Source organism: Malaclemys terrapin, chromosome 1 (assembly GCF_027887155.1).
Source record: "Malaclemys terrapin pileata isolate rMalTer1 chromosome 1, rMalTer1.hap1, whole genome shotgun sequence".
Classification (NCBI taxonomy): domain Eukaryota; kingdom Metazoa; phylum Chordata; order Testudines; family Emydidae; genus Malaclemys; species Malaclemys terrapin.
In genome coordinates this window covers 67,483,836-67,502,071 of record NC_071505.1, presented here as the reverse complement: position 1 = coordinate 67,502,071, position 18,236 = coordinate 67,483,836, and the positions used below count along the sequence as shown (strand labels likewise).

The 18,236-nt window shown below is 37.4% G+C and overlaps 1 protein-coding gene across 1 annotated transcript in view; it reads right to left on the bottom strand.

Annotated features, from left to right (window-relative positions):
* The window catches only part of TRHDE (thyrotropin releasing hormone degrading enzyme), a 308,520-nt gene that overhangs the window by 154,030 nt on the left and 136,254 nt on the right, over positions 1–18,236 (bottom strand). The window contains exons 4-5 of the mRNA XM_054026638.1: positions 10,115–10,269; positions 3,221–3,334 (exon numbers count right to left, since the gene is read on the bottom strand). Coding sequence (XP_053882613.1) covers positions 3,221–3,334; positions 10,115–10,269 — 269 coding nt within the window. The remainder of the gene's footprint in view (positions 1–3,220; positions 3,335–10,114; positions 10,270–18,236) is intronic.

The window sequence follows — 18,236 nt, the reverse complement described above, 5'->3', positions numbered from 1 at the left end:
ACTATGGCTGTATACCGTTAAGTATAAGGAAGCAAAAGTGAAGGAATGGACTCAGACCTTGTATATGGAACTTGACTGAGAGATTTTTTTATAGGTGGAGACTTTATGCTGTTGGTCCATGAACGACTGATGATATACAACAATGTATTTTTTTCTCCTAAAGCTAAGACTTACCTTCCTGCCTTGAAGCCCATCTGATACATGGGATGATGAGATTACATTTGAATTCAAGAAATATAGCAATGATTTAGTATTACAAGAGACATATAAGATTTAAGCTATGATTTAGCACTTTTTAATTTTTAATAGAAGGGTGATGAAATATGTCTCAGGCATCATTTCATTTAGAGGTATCTTTGCAAACATATAAGTAGGAGAGGGCTTCTGCTTGAAAAGCTTTATAAGATAGACAGGAAATATGGCAGCACTGGAAGATTGATTTGGTTCACTGTTTTTAACCCCTGGGATGACAAGTCGTATTAGAAATTGGCTACTAATTGTAAATTTAAAAAGTGTAAGTTATTTCCTATAAAAATTCTTTGTTTTCCTATGTTAACTGAGGGCTAAGCAGTAGAGAGTGTTAATGCATACCATTGCTAAGGCTATCTTAACAAAATGTACCAGCCTTAGTCTTTTACTGATGCCTAGACCAGTCCAAAAAGAGATATGATAGCATATTCTGTAACAAACTGGAAGGGAGTAGTATTTGATACTTCAATCCCCAAGGTTTGAGGATCAGAGGAGGATTACAAGAGTAAAATTTTAAAATTGTAAAAGCAGGTCAACTTTCTACCTTTCCCCATTCTTTGGGAAGAGATTGGATTTTATTATATTATTTTTGGCTTTCCTGATGCAAATCATTTTCAAAGCCTTGTGTGATCATATTCAGTGGAACTTTTTATGCGTATTTCATCGGTCTGAATTACTGTTGAAGCAGCAGTATGCAGCCGCCTATGTTGTTGCTCTGGTTATTTAAGTAACATCATTATGAGAAATAGTGCTAACGGTTCTTGGTGTTGCAACTGATTTCATGTAGCTTGTAATGTGTACTCCTTCACTTTTGAATAAATGGAGTTGTTTGGAGTAGTTTTTCTTTTGCTAATTGCTTCTATTTGTTGCTTAGTCTTTTTAGATGTCAGAATAATCTTAGTAGCACATGTACTCTTCACTGATAACAAAAAAATAACCAGAATGCCAAAATCTGATAGCTGTAGCCAACTTTTGCTTGTTATTCCTACCATCTTTATAAAAAGAATGAAACATCAAATTATTAATTCCCACTGTAGTCTGTAAAAAACACCACACTAGGATGCTGTACTGTTTAACTTGTCATGTGTTCTATCTTGCCACCAGTTTTCTAACTATTTAGAAGTCAGTATGGTTATTTTGGTATCTAAGGCTAATGATATCAGAAGCCTCATGAAAAGTTTATGTCAACTCTCCTTTTTCATTTAAAATAACTTGACAGATAGATATTTTCCAGGCACAGCCATTTTTCTGTTATTAATTCTAATTCATGCACTGCATGTTTCTGATTTCCTAGGTTTAACTGTCATACTTTGTTCAACCCACATACCTTTTGGTTCTCCAGTATGTCATTTGCATAACACTGAACATTACATTCACTCCACAGGAATTCTCAAAAATATTCTCCATTCAAGATGACTTCTAAAGCAAAGTTAGTCTGGATTTGTTAAAGTGATTATGTGGCGAACAAATGACTATGATGATTCAAAGATAAAAACCAGTGTATGAACATTGTAGTCTATGACATTTCCCTCTGCTAAAATCATCAAGAGCTGCCAGATTCCATTGCATTTATAATTAGACTGATTATATTGTAATTCAATATGTGTTCTTCAAAAAGAGGAAGAGAATGAGTTTTATTACACCCAAAGCTAGGTGAACCCAACAAGCTTACCTATGTGAGGCAGATGTCAGTTCAGGTATAGATTTATTTTGCTTTTTTCATAATGCAATTATAAATCAGAAATGTTACACCAAAACAAATTAAACATGGCACAGAATAAAGAAATCAGACTTCAAACAGAAATGTCCCTAAACCCAGAGAGTTCCCTTGTACAATTATTTAAGAGTTTGTAGTTTATTTAATTCTTAATTATTACATCTTGGATTTACTTCACAAAAAATGAATGGACTAAAGCTATGGAGCTAAATTCAAGAAGTGGCAAAACAATTTCAGAAGTTAATGTGCATGAGTTTAATGAAAACATTCAAATTACTAAATCTAAGTTTGAAAATCTTTATCCTACAAGCTATATATAAAAAACAGTCACATAATGATACCTAATACTATCAGCTCAAAAGAGAGGCAAGATTATAAAGAATAAAATAATTCATTCTTGGGACATTACAAAATAAACAGACACCCTGGACATGCTCACAAGGAAGGTGTCTCTTTTATGCTTGTAACTCTCACTAACTTTTATCTTTCCTTACCATTTAAGTGGTCAAGGTATTACACCTTCTGATATTCAAGAATAAAATAAGATATAAGTTGGAATGACCTAGGCACTTGATCTGCAAACAGAGGGACTCAAAAGAGATGACCCAACTTGTACTTCCTGGCTCTTTCACCAGTGGGCCAATGGTTGCTGCACACGTTTCAGAAGATAGAAGTTGATCCTATAACTACAGCTATATGACTGCATATGACAAACTATGCTCCAGAGCCCTCAGTATATAGATTAATATAGAATGCTAGATGCCCAAAACAACAATACCATAACAGATAATTTAGAAAAAAGCATAATATTGCAGTAATATATTCAGTTTCACTGTATGGCTTACCTGAATCTTCCTTCTCTATTTATATTGTTACAACTAAAAATGCAATGTTCTGAGAACCTCAGAAAACACTATCGAGATCTTTTTTCATTAATATACAGTTTTCAGAAATGGTTGGTGTTCAATCACTACTACTCTAGTATGAAATGTCTTTGAATGGAAAAGTGGCAGTTATTTTAACATTTGGTTATGATACACAAGACCTTATTCATTTTGTAATAAATGGCAGATTACACTCTTGGAATGCTGTCAAATGATTTCACACCCACTGATTTTGCTTTATTGGACATCAGATACTTGCTCGCACCATTTGATATTCTTCAGCAGACCCTGACTGTAACATAAGCAGGAGTATAACAGGAAAACAACCTTTCAGTGGAGTTTCCAAACTAATGAAATAACATGAACTTACCATATTCCAGCCTGGGTAGAGGTAGTCTGTCCCAACAAATTCAAAATAGTGAGCAAAACCTTCTTTTAGCCATACATCTTCCCACCATACTGGAGTCACAAGGTCACCAAACCACTACAAGGAAAGTCCAATCAAACAACATAAAATGTTGTTTATATATGTGTGATTTGTACACAAAACAACCATTACTAGGTTTATTATTAATAATAATGACAATATTTTACACTTATATCAAACCTTCCATACAAAGATCTCTAAATGTTTTACAAAATACCAATGAATTAAGCTTTACCTGTGAGTTAGGTAAGTATCAGATGAGGAACATTAAGTGTCTTGTAGTAGGTTGTACAAGATGTCTCTGGAAAATTAGGAACAGAACCTACATCTCCCAAGTTTTAGCCTTTTTCGCTTTCTGTAAGGACGGTCTATTCAGATCAAGTTTGTTCACTGGAATAACATTGGGAGCCCATTTTTACAATGGTGCATGAGTATTTGACTGTGTGATACCCACTGATGTTAATGGGAGTTGAATGAGTAAATCATTGTGCACTACTTTGAAAATATATCTCAATGTCTCTGAAGTGTTTTTTTTTTTCTGAATGAATAACCAAAGTCTGTATGTGTAAACATCACTGGTAGTTTTTTTATGCAATTAGAAAATGAGGTGAAGCTAACATGAGATAATTTTGAACTTTGCATGTGGTCACAAACTATTAAAATAAATAGAGACAGAACAGCAAATGGATATTCTAGAGAGAGAATGATTCATGTGAGATTACAGAATCAGCTACTGATGCTGCAATTAGAATGGTGAGTGTATGAAAAAAAAAAAAGAATTGGGCAGTGATCTATTTGCTCCCATAATTATGGGTTTGTTTGGAAACTCTCACTGGGGTATGAATGAGCTGCCTTACATTTGTGCATCACTATTCATGAAAAAGGAATGGTGGTGGAATAGAGACAGGTATAAGTGCTGTGACTGGAGATTGTGGGTGCAGTGAACAAGGGAGGCAGTACCAAAGTGCATACCAAAGAGAGGTTAACATTATCAGATTGGCAGTATTGGGCTTCAGCAGCCAAGAGCTAGTACCTGAATGAGTGAAGATAAATGTAATGAAGATCTAGGAAGAGAACTGCAGATGGGGTTGACAAAAGTGATCTTGATGATAATTTCACTCTCAGTTGGCATAAAAAGTAAGAGAACAGTTAACGGAAACCCACTGATCAATGACTCTTGTTATTATTTACATAAATGCCAACAATATGCTTAACTCTCTACAAGACCAATAAGGCAGTCCCTGTCCAAAAGAACTTACAATTTAAAAGATAGATAAAAAACACACTGGAAATCCATATGCACACATAACATACTCCCAAACTGTGGAGAGTTAAGGGAATATATTTTGACCACAAATAATTTATGATGAAAAAGGATGAAATAATGTGTGATAGGTTTATATTCATGGGTTATGATAAGACTATTCAGCAAATACAAAACAAGTATTAGAACTAGGCAAGGAGATTGTGTTTAAAAAACCCTAGGGTTAAAGTTGTAATACTGAAATACCATTTGTTAACACATTTTCTTATAATTCAGGAAGAATTAATAAATTTTAGAAACACTGGGATGTTATTGATTAGACTAGATTAGTTTAAAGTATATATAAAGTAAAAGTATATATAAAGCAGAAACATATTTTCTAATATATTCAAAATATTATTAATCATGATATAGCATCTCATTTTTTACCCAATCTTACTCCTGGGCGTTTTTCCAGTTTATCAAGTAATAATTGCAATAACAGGATTACAGGTACTCAGTTTTGATCATCCAATAAAGAAATATTTCTATAGGTATGAAAATAGCATGTTATATTTATATGAATCACAGTGTATTTTCTTAAACATTCTTGTGGATTGTCAAATGTCAGAAAGATTGCTAGACCTCTAAAAACACCAATTAATAAACACAAATGTAGGAAGGTGATATTACTTTTCCAGTTGTTAGATGTCTGACAGGAAAACATTATCCTATTAGCATCCTACAGCTTGTGGGTACTGAACAGATTTTTAAATTGAAATGAGGAGGAGAAACAAAGATAGAATGAGATTTAATCAGAGGGAGGCAATTTAATTTTTTTATTAGAATATTGCCACTGCTTGAATTGAATGAAGATTATTATTTGTGGGGCTTTTGGAGGAAAAGATTAGTATGTACCGGTTGAGATAAGAAAAGTGCTGAGGATATATTTAATAAGGGTGGGGAAGGCTCTGTGTACTTCTTACATGTGTACTGGAAGCATACCTTCTTTTCTCTTTTTCCTTGACGATTATTGAACATTCACAGTGGTTTGGGGATTTTATTTTTTGCTTTCCTTCCTCTGATACATGTTTCTGTTTAAATTATTCAGTTATTATATTCTGTTTTGTATTTGATCATTTTGATCAATTGTCATCAGATATTACGTTTCTTGAATTCAACTGATTTTCTTCTATACAAAGGGTGCAGTTCTGACCGATCTGTAACATTTAAATATTATGGATCACCTACCCTGTTTGAACTTCTTTAATAATATTATATTTGTATGTGATGGTGGGCAACTAACTTAAGTTGATATCAATATCTGTGCTATTGATTATTTTCCTGTTCATGACCTGTGATCAGTATGATTCTTTCTCAGATGATGGATTTGTTTGGATCTGGAGCAGATGCTTTTGTGTGGAAATATTCTGTATTTTTCCACTTGTTGTTAAGTATTTATTTAATTATATACAAAAATATGTTAAAAGAACAGGAAATTTGAAATGTCAAACAATCAAAAGTTAGGAAATGCCAGAATTGAAGTTACCCATGGAATCTTAATCAGTTCCCCTAATGCATACGTATTATGAGAGTTTTGCCAAGCAACACACGGAAGCCAATGGCAGAGCACAGAAATAGAGTGAATTCTCCTGGATCACAGTCCAGTGCCCTAAACACAAGGAAACATTTTTTTTTAAAATCCTCTGCCTCAATTCACTGTCCATCCCCAAAACTGAATGATGTCGGGGTCCTGTAGGACAGCACAGTGTGAGGACACGTAATTAAAGATGTGTATAAACACACAAGAGGACCAACTAAAGTTGCTTAGACAATTTTAATTCTAGCATTTCCTAATTTTTGAGTGCTTAGTTTTGTAATCTTCACATTCTTTTAAGAGATTATTTTTAAATGCATTTGCTTAGCTTTTTGAAAACAGAAAACTGAAAAGGGTAACTTCCATCATGTTTACCCCTCCACCTTTCAGTGTAGGTTATCAGCAGGATTTTAACACAGAACCTTTAGCTCTGAAGCACAAATCTGGTGACAGCAATGGTTTGTTAACCTCTATGCAACCCAGCCATTAAAGGATGACATAGAGCTTACTTTCCCAGTGGCTTACCTAAGAGGTAGAAAAATATTTTGAACGCTGGGGATCAGGATTCCTACTTCTGGGGGTGAGTGTGGTCTAGTAGCTAGAAACGGCACAGCCAAGCACACAGATCTGGCATATCCACTCTGTAAGGCAAAGCGGCTAAGTGGATAAGACTTATGTCTGCCACGTCAGAGATGTGGCTTTTACTATGTCTGCCAGAGGTAAGCTTGTGCTTCGTCTCAGGTATCCTATCTGCAAAATGGGGATGAGAACTAACTCAAAATAAAAACTGTGAAATGCAATGAATTATTAACAGCACTCAGTTGAAGAACACCTTCATGAAGGCCAAAGGGTATTTTGCAGCTTCTGCGTCGACTGTGTGCCATCTTGAGCTTGTAGAGTGCTCTGCGGGGCCTAAGACTATACTAATATAAGCAGGTCTGAATGAGCTCTCCTCTGACATCTAGTGATGCACTGGGGGAAAAGACTTTAGGAGCAGATCTTATTGCATAGACATACCTACTCTGCCTAGGTGTTCAGCCGACAGACATGCTTTGCCAAAATGGTCAGTTTGGGCTGGTTTGGGGTTACAATTCACTTTAGCACTGAATGCAGGGGTAATGAAATGTTATCCTTATTGTATAACTAAGAGCAGAAGAACTGACTGAGGGGGTCACTCTAAACTGAACCTCACTTGCTAAGGAGGGGGTAGAGATCTCACTGAAGATGAGAGGTGATGGGTATGAGTGTTCCCACCTATTGGTGTGGATGCTGCCTAAAGAGTCCTATACACCATTTGACCCATCCCTCTCCAGTGTTTAAAGGTGAGCTGATTGGATACAATTCAGAGTCCTTGTTTCTGTTCAGTGATTACCAGAGCTGAAATCACTGGTGACAGTGTTTCAGTGGGGAAAAAAATGAAGAGGCAGCAGAACAGAAGTTCCCTGTTACCCAGTGAAATCACTAAGAGCTCAGTTAAGTGAGGGGACCTCCGAACACGGCACTGCAAAGGAGGCAGTGAGAGGCACGCAGCAGCAATGATAGTAGTGGCAGAGATGTGTTCTGGCAGAGATAGCAACAGAGGTGGTAGCAGTCAGCCACTGGTGGCAGAGATAACAGCGGCAGTTCGTGTCCCCTTTTGCAGGGTTGGAAGGTGGACTCGTGAATGCACCTCTGAACTCTCAACCAACTGTGAGTGGGGTGCAGTGGAGGAAAAGAGAGGAGTGGTGTTTGAAAGGGACATTTGTTCAGACTTTCACACCGCAAGGTGGGAAACTTAGGCAGAGGACACTGACCAACATAATGTGGAGTGCCTATTTGCTTAAGTTTTCATGCTTTTGAATCTGGTAGTGGTGTTTTCCCAAATGAATGCTGGATTCCCTTTCCCTTTTTAATAAACATTTCCTTTTATTATACACTGAGTCAATGCTTGTGACTGGGAAAGTATCACCTCTTAGAGTCACTCCAGGGTGGTGTTGAGTTTTCCCAGATTACGGGGTGGGAACACAGTCCGGTTCTGTTTTGTATTGTAAAAGAGGAACCCCTATCTATTGAACTCAGCACTTGCTGCTGCTGCCTCCACCTGGCAGAAGGATTACACTAAGATAAAACCAAAATGAAGCTGCTGAATAAAAATGGTAGAATAAATAATCTGAGCACAGATGGTCTTATGGTTAAGGCACTGAATTTAGGCAAATCATACTCTCTGTGCCTCAGTTACTCATCTACAGAACAGAAATAATACTTCCTTTTTTCTGTTTTGTCTATTTAGACTGTAAACTCTTTGGGAAACTCTCTCTTATTGTGTGTTTGTACAATGGTGCCTCTGGGCACCACTATAATAAAACGACAAACAATGATGTGGGCTGGAGGGAAAGACTTATAAGGAACAGTAAAAGAGCTAAATACATATAGAGGCTCGTTCTCATTTGCACTAAGGCCATCTTCACCACACTCTGGCAATGTAAGTGGGCCTTAAAGTAAACAAATGCAGTTTTCACCCCGCTGGCATTAGTGTAAATGAGAATCAGGCCAATAAACTTGGCAAATTGTTGATGTGATAATTTACCACAAAAATGTTAAGTATGGATCAGCTTGGAAGGAGAGCAAACTATCTAAAGTGGCACAAGGGAAAACTAGAAGTAATTAGAAGAATTTAAGAAAAAGGAAAATTTAAGCTAACTATACGGGAATAACGTACAACACTGAGATTTATTGAATTGTAGACTAGTATCCCAGGGCAGTGATGGGAACTCTGTAATTTCAAACATTTAAAACAATACTAGAAAAAGCATTAGAAAATGTACCATAGAGAGGGATCCTACACTAACAGATGGGATAGACTAGATGACCCGATATGTATTTTTTATCCCTAATTTCTAAGGTTCTATGATTTTTACAGTCTATTGTCTACTGCTTTATTGTACTATCTAATAAAGAATTTGTTACAAAGTAAAGGATCATACTGAGATTATATCAGCAACAAGCTCCAAGAAGCATATCATGTTTTAGTTGCGGACTCAATTTTTACCTACACTTTCAATGTGAAACATGAATATGAATTAAACATTATAATTTCCAGGTTTACCTATCAGAATACGCATTAGAAAGTTACTATTTCAATGTTATTTTTTATTTTGAAAAAGTACTAAGAATGTGCACTGCTTTTTAAAAGATCCTGTGTAAAGTCACAGATGTAAGCCATGCTGATTACACAGTAGGATTTCATTCATTTTAACCCAGAGGCTATTATTATGCCTGTTACCAGTGCAAGAAAGGGTTTCCTGTCCCTGTAGCACAGTTCTTTAATAACATTTGCATGCAACTCAATATTACTGAACACTCGTAATGTGCTTAGTTCGAGATAAGAAGATGGAAAAGAGAAATGCGAAATAAATTGTAATATGGGTTTATTGCAAAGTTTCGTAGTTTATACGAGAGTTTCAATACACACAGAGACAAAATATCCATCATTTGTGAAAGAGGGTCAGTGGCAGAATAAAAAAATACTGCTTCTTAAGTATGTGTGTGTTGGGAAAAGGGGACTATCAAAATGATTTCAGCCAAAGCAAATTTTGACATGAACATCAACTCAACCTAAATCTGCTACAGTGCTGTAATAAATCATTTTATATGGCTATCAATGTACTTACCATTTATATACACACAGCACCATCATAATAATCAGAGGAAAGGGACAAGTTTTCTACAATATTGGTTGAACACAGAATGCAGGGAGGCTAGTGGGTGGCAGCATTCACAACCTAAACTCAACATTAGAAAGTTTATTCATTCCCACTCATTTGCTCTTTTGCATTGTATCTGATTTTTCTAGATTTCTGCATTTTAGTGGCATATCTTAGAGGTCTCCAAGTTATTTTCAATATAGCTATAACAAATGTGTGCAATTATTTGTGTAAGAATATCAGCTTTGAAACAGAATACATTTGCTCTCTCAGGCTTATACCAAAGTTCTCATAACTGGTTGCATGTCTCATACCTGGTGGCATAGTTCATGTACAATAACCATGGTGACATCCAGTAAGTAGGATATAGAAGAAATGCTTGGATCTAGCAGTATTCTTTGCTCCACAAAAACACTTAGTCCCCAGTTCTCCATAGCAGCATATGGATGCTTAGGCACAGCTAATAGATCTAGAAACAGAACAAAATGTGTTTTAACTTGCTTGTGGAAGCTATTATGCTCTAACGTTATTGTAAGTAAAAGCTATAAACCATTATTAGGAGTGTTTTTCTTAATAACATCTGTGTAAAAAGTAAGCTGTTCATTTGAGTTCTCCCCTTACAATATTATCTATAAAAATCATTTTAATAAGCATTGTTTTCTTTCGTTCTTACTTCATTATTTGTTCTCTCATATTTTATGATTTCCACCTTGTAACACAATCAATTATTAGATTTTTAATGGGAGTAGATTTTATATATATTATTTACCTTTTAAAATATCCCCTCTATTGCTTATTTATTTATATTAATGTATTTAATTCCATACATGCCTTACATGCCCCAGGTGCATTACACAAAACAATAACACAGACCTCTACCAAATACAAAATGAATTTTATTCCTTGATGACATTGACTTAGTCGGGGACATCTTGTATGTCAAAGATGCATGTCAGTAAAGGCAATGGGTGACATCCAGGGAAGTGCTGAAGTAATACTTCACAATAACTACCTTCAAGATGACAGGTGACCATTCAAATTAAATTCTTAAAATAGAAGGTACGGTACATTGAAGCTCCATTCTGTGAGTAGTATTACTGGCAGACATGCTCTGAGGGAAGAAAGAATTCTGACAATTTCTCAAATGTATCTTTCCCTATTTCTCTTCCTAGGATTCCTGAAACCACTGGACTATTCCATAATGACTCAAAGGCTGACAAAACATAAAGATGAGAATGGGGCCGGTCTTTATGCAGACAGCAGAAAGAGGGCAGGGGACTTCTCCCAACAGTATCTGGGCTCAACAAGTGGGCAGAGGAGAATGCAAGGTCCACTCAAACTTGACAGAGATTTTACTGTAAAAAGGTAAAAAGTAATGTAACTTGCCTTATGGATGGGAATAAACCTGGGTTTACTGGAGGATGACTTACTTGGCTTCTCTACCCAGCAGAATAAAAGTACTACATGGCTAACAATAATTCTATCAACCCTAAGATATACATTTCCCAAGGTTGCTTATTTCAGGTATAGGAAGCATACAGTAATATGTGGTACAATAGGCCAAGAAAACGGGCCACCAGTGGGAGTCTCACTTCAGAGATCGAAGAAACACTGTATGAATTTAGAACTTTGGCATGTGCCAGTCCCAAGTAGCTCCACACCCAGGTGATCATAAAGTAATGCCCAGGCTTGCCTCCATTGAAGTCAAAATAGTCACTGTCCTTGGGAGCAGGAGCAGACGCCAGTAGCTACTTCAATATTCAAAATAGCTAGAAGTATTGGAATTGCAGAGTCAGGATGTGATGCTGTGTGATTAAAGATGACCATTTATAGCTTTGATATTACCACTGTTCTACAACTGCAACAAATCTTGCACAGAATATGTAAGGTATCAATGGAAAAGTTACGATTTGCTAAGTATGATTATCTTGTTTATAGGCACGTGTCATCTTTGTATTTGAAGTTATGAATATTGGCGATGTACTTGTATCTAAAACATGTTTGTTCCTGGCTGATACACCCCAGATAGAATTTACATTAGGGCTAGACAGCTATTTGTTGATGGCACATCAAGGACGCACCAATCTCATAATGGGCCATTGAAGAAACTCATCCTATCCAGATATCTCTTCCTGCGGATGCCTCAAACAGGCAGGGGTTCAATGGCCACTCCCTGCAATTCAGCAAACCATGTTGAGCCAGTAACTTCCCAGGCACCTGGGCTGTGGGCTTTGTTTGGGACAGTATATTTCCAGGCACATGATAGAGGATATAAAAGACACCTGAGCATCTCCATTTTGCCTCTTTCTTGCTCTAATTCTCTGGACTATGGATTTACAGCTAAAAGGAGCATCTTGAACAATGAACTGAGGATTTTCCAATCTTCTGGGGAAGTTAGCAGAGAGATTTTTGCAAATCAGCAGTCTATTCCATCACTGCTACAAATCTGATACAAGGCCTTGGTAACCATTTGTATGTATATGACCTATTAACCATTTATAACTCTCTTCTTTTCTTTTATTAATAAATCTTTAGTTAGTTTACTAAGGATTGGCTAACAGTGTGATATTTGATAAAATCTGAAATACATACTGATCTGGGGTAAGTGTCTGATCCTTTGGGATCAGTAAGAACCTGGTGAAATGGGTTCTATATTACTATATTAGATGGGTCATCTGGATGGGAGCCAAGGGCTGGAATGCCTAAAGAGGACTGTGTTTGGCTTCTGTTTAACCAGTGTGGCACTGCAGAAGCTTTTGTTATGGGTTTGGTGACCCTAATTATAGAGTAAACACCAGTTTTGGGGATGTATGCCCTATTTCTTGCAGTCTGCCCTGAGTGTGGCATTCTCAGTGTTGTCTATCCCAGGCACCAGGTCACACAGAAACTTCACCGGTATGTAGAAGTAGCTATTCTAATAACAAAAGATCTACCATTAAACAAACAAAAAAGTGTGACTCAATACTCCTAGACCTAGCTGCTATAGTAACTTCAAAATAACATTGTTTGAAACATTTTGAAGTGTACAGATCGTTTGGAATCACTGCAGTTCGTTATAACTGACATGAGAAATGACAAATCTCTGGCCATCATGCAATGAAGGAATAAGAATAATGTTTTTTTTAATTACAGGTACAAACAATTGAGCCAAAACAGAGAAACAAAAGATCCTGGGTGAGATCCCAGTGAGAGTGGTGATATCCAGGCCTCACTGAAGTCAATAGCAAAACTAGCATTGACTTCCAGACCCTCCCAATCTATTGGAGAACTAACTGCCTTGCTAACAGTTAGCAGGTAGATTGTTAATGACAGGACACCAAAGCATTTATGAAGCCTCAAACTACTCGCATGTTAAAAGTTAAGCATGCGCATAAGTGCTTTATGGGACTGACAAAGTGTTAACATAACATAGAGTGCCTGGGGGCCACGCTAGTTTCCAAAAATATTGCTATGTTAATGCTCTTGGGTGCATCTGTGTCCTTCCTCCCATCCGTGGGAGACGGGAGAGATTCCAGAAGACTGGAAAAGGGCAAATATAGTGCCCATCTATAAAAAGGGAAATAAAAACAACCCAGGAAACTACAGACCAGTTAGTTTAACTTCTGTGCCAGGGAAGATAATGGAGCAAGTAATTAAGGAAATCATCTGCAAACACTTGGAAGGTGGTAAGGTAATAGGGAATAGCCAGCATGGATTTGTAAAGAACAAATCGTGTCAAACCAATCTGATAGCTTTCTTTGATAGGATAACGAGTCTTGTGGATAAGGGAGAAGCTGTGGATGTGGTATACCTAGACTTTAGTAAGGCATTTGATACAGTCTCGCATGATATTCTTATCAATAAACTAGGTAAATACAATTTAGATGGGGCTACTATAAGGTGGGTGCATAACTGGCTGGATAACCGTACTCAGAGAGTTGTTATTAATGGTTCCCAATCCTGCTGGAAAGGCATAACAAGTGGGGATCCGCAGGGGTCTGTTTTGGGACCGGCTCTGTTCAATATCTTCATTAACAACTTAGATATTGGCATAGAAAGTACACTTATTAAGTTTGCGGATGATACCAAACTGGGAGGGATTGCAACTGCTTTGGAGGACAGGGTCATAATTCAAAATGATCTGGACAAATTGGAGAAATGGTCTGAGTTAAACAGGATGAAGTTTAACAAAGACAAATGCAAAGTGCTACACTTAGGAAGAAAAAATCAGTTTCACATATACAGAATGGGAAGAGACTGTCTAGGAAGGAGTACAGCAGAAAGGGATCTAGGGGTTATAGTGGACCACAAGCTAAATATGAGTCAACAGTGTGATGCTGTTGCAAAAAAAGCAAACATGATTCTGGGACGTATTAACAGGTGTGTTGTGAGCAAGTCACGAGAAGTCATTCTTCTGCTCTACTCTGCTCTGGTTAGGCCTCAGCTGGAGTATTGTGTCCAGTTCTGGGCACCGCATTTCAAGAAAGATGTGGAGAAATTGGAGAGGGTCCAGAGAAGAGCAACAAGAATGATTAAAGATCTTGAGATCATGACCTATGAAGGAAGGCTGAAAGAATTGGGTTTGTTTAATTTGGAAAAGAGAAGACTGAGAGGGGACATGATAGCAGTTTTCAGGTATCTAAAAGGGTGTCATAAGGAGGAGGGAGAAAACTTGTTCACCTTAGCCTCTAAGGATAGAACAAGAAGCAATGGGCTTAAACTGCAGCAAGGGAGGTTTAGGTTGGACATTAGGAAAAAGTTCCTAACTGTTAGGGTGGTTAAATACTGGAATAAATTGCCTAGGGAGGTTGTGGAATCTCCGTCTCTATTGGATATTTAAGAGTAGGTTAGATAAATGTGTATCAGGGATGGTCTAGATAGTATTTGGTCCTGCCATGCGGGCGGGGGACTGGACTCGATGACCTCTCGAGGTCCCTTCCAGTCCTAGAATCTATGAATCCTAATATGGGTAATTTCAGGAGTCTTTCAAAGCCCATGGACATGGTAGTAAACATCTAACCTATCATAGGGTTCACCTCAGTGCTTGGAAACATTCACGTTTTTCCTAACGGATCGGCGGGTAGTGATCGATCTATTGGGGATCGATTTATCGCGTCTAGTGTAGACACAATAAAATCGATCCCAGAGTGCTCTCCCATCTACTCCAGTATTCCCCCGCCACGCGAGGCGCAAGCGGAGTTGACGGGGGAGCGGCAGCAGTCGACTCAACACCATGCACACGCCGTGGTAAGTAGACCTAAATACATTGACTTCGCTACTCTCGTAGCTGAAGTTGCATATCTTAGGTCGATCCTCCCCCCTAGTGTAGAGCAGGTCTGAGAGGGATTGGATCCAATGCACACTGAAGTCAACGGAAAGACTCCCATTGGTTTTGATGAGCTCTGAATCAGGCCCTGAAAATATTCACCTCCACAAAATGAAGGACCTCTTTAATTGTCTTCCCCCTCTTGGTGGTTTGCAATTGCTGTTATATAACTAGACTATTCTGTCAAAAATCTGAGTGCCAATGGATAAGTGATATTTTGCAATGGGAGATCTTGATTCTGTAGATTTTGTTATTGCTACTCACATGGCCATTGTCTTTGAATAAAACTTCCGGTATATGCTTGATCTTGTGACATAAGAAAGGAATCCATATCCATAACAGGAAATTCAGTAAATTAAACGTTTGGTTCAGGAGCCACAGTGTTTCAGGTTCAAGTCCCAACAAAATAATCTGGTTTTACTTATTACACAAATAGGAAATTAGGGAAGGTATATTGTGTTGCTGAAGTTGCCATCCATTAAGATTCCTTCTGTATTTTTTTAAGGAACAGGGTGAGACACAGTTCTATCTTGACTTAACACAACAGCAAAAAAAGGTGATGATGCCCATGTTTTGATAGAAAGACCTTTCAAATGTTGTACTGCTAGAGACAGTTTTGTACTAACCACAAAATGTGAGCGGCTGAATATATAATAGCTACTGTGTGTATGGTACATCCAGTTATTCCACTACCTATTTAATTAAATTCTTTGTAAAGCACTTGTGAATGTTTGATTATGTGGAAATTGCTGTAGAAATAGAAGTGCTTGTTATTAGTGGCAGAGAATAATAGCCTCATACAACAGAAAACTGTTACTTGAGATTTCCTGATACAGCAGTGCAGAGAATCCTATGTTCTACTGACATAATAGAGGGCTTCCACCTCTTAACCTTCACAAAGACTAAATTCATGACTTAGAGGTAAAAACTATACAGTCAAAACAAAGTCACCAGAAATGAAATAAAGGAGAAAAGATGCCAGATCTTGACACTATAATGTACTGCACTGTCAAATGGTAAAAATACAATTATTCAATCGCAAGGAAAGCATTTGGATGTGTTTGATTGACATTCATCTCGCTGAGTGTCTAATGGAAAGCATTAACAGTAAAAACTACATGTAACACCACAGAATCTTATTTCCAAATATTTAATTGTCTTCATAATTATGTGAGTTCAACATTAGTATATAATTGCCTAATTTTATTAGTGATTATAGTCATGATACAAAATAGAAACTGTCAATTTAACATTAAACCATTTAAGCTGGTCTTAAAGATCCTCTACCCTAAAAGTTGCATTCTTATCCTTACCTATGATACTTACATTCACACACCTCTGATTTTGGTTTAATCTGAACAAATAATGGTGCTTTTTCACTTTTCTCATTTAATTATGCCAAATCCCTTGACACCCACAACTGAGAAAGCATGAGGTCCTCATTCCTGCACAACTGAAGTCAATGGGAGCAGGATCAGACTCTAGGTGTGCTTAACTGGAAAGCAAGATTCCTGCCCCTCAACAAGAATGCCCTGCATCTGGGACTTTTCTCCCATTCTTCTGTCAGTCTCCTGCATTCTTCCACTAACCTATCGGCTTCTCCTTCCCCCCATCAAGACATTCCTTATCCAATGAGAAAGTCATTGGAGATACTTGTATACATTTTTATTACTGTTATATATCTCTCTGTGGGTTTGGTGGTTATTGTACTGCTGACTAAAAAGTAGCTAAGAGTTAAATCCTGTAGGAACTCAAAACAATGGCTGTGGACAGAGTCCAACTGCCTGGAGCTCTGATTGACAATACCAGTAATCCACTGCTGAAGATGACCTCTACCCCATCTGGAGAAACACATAAACCAGTTTGACTAGGTTCAGGAGGCCTGCTCAAAACCTCAGGAAAGCTTCAGGTGGGAACTTTCAAACAACGGACCTTTGAAGGGATAAAAGACAGCTGGTGTCCTGAGACAGACAAACACTGACTGGTGGGTCTACCAGTCTGGGAAAGGTGAAAAAATAGTAAGAGAAAACAAAATCTATACCTATCCAAGATGCTATGCTCTCTTTCTCTGGGATGCAAATTTACTTCAAGCCTCTGGTGTCAATTTGGCAGCTCTGGGACACTGCTACTTGTGCATGTCCAACAGGAAGTAAAACCTTAACCCCCAAACCAGCTATTCAAACTCTTTCCTCAACCTTTTTTGAAATCTTGGAACAGGTGGATGTAAAAGGTAAAACTGCTTTCACAAAGCTTTAACTTCTGTGGCCAGCATCTATTAGCAAATCACCCTAGATCTCACTGACTTTTGTAATAGCACTGATATTCTTCACCAGTGTACCCCATGTCTTAGTCATAAACTAGTCTTTTTTCCACAGCATCAGGTATATAGCACATGTATTTATTATCCACATGTTTTCCTGGAAATTCATAACTTTTGCTAGAAAAATCCCACTCTCTAAAACTGTTTTGAGTTAATTTACATTCTGGTAATATTCTGTTTTCATTAATTTTCCTGGAGGAGTCTTCTTTAGCATTACAGTTTCAGGGACTTGCTGGTAGCATCTATTGCAATTCTCTCATAGTAGTTATGAGTGACTAAGAAAAAAGGAGACTAAAAACAATTTATTCTAGTCATGGTATATGAAACCTCAAGTATAGCTTTGCGCTTTGCCCTTTGCCAACTGCACACATTGCAATCAACAACTTTATTAATTCTCTGTTCAAAGCTTCTTGTAATGTTTTATATGAAGGTTGCTGTCAAAAAAAAAATGTTTACAGCAAGGATTTATTCTGTTGAGATATTTCTGCCACCCACTTCCCATTAATATGAACCATTCCCTTGTACTGCTAATTGGTGGAGGATGCTTCTCTGTAGCCGAATACCTTTTAATGAGCCACATACACTTTAAGGGACATCAACTAGAAAAAGTCACAGTTCTGGCTGAAAGTGTTGTGCCCACTGCAAATTACAAGTAATACTTAAGATGACTATACCAAGAAATTAGTAAAAAAATATTTCTCTCTATTTTTTCATTTTGTTTACTTCTAACAAAACTCTGTGAGCAGGCAATTCTACTTTTCATCTTATAGAAGCATAGAATCATAGGATTGGGAGGGACCTCGAGAGGTCT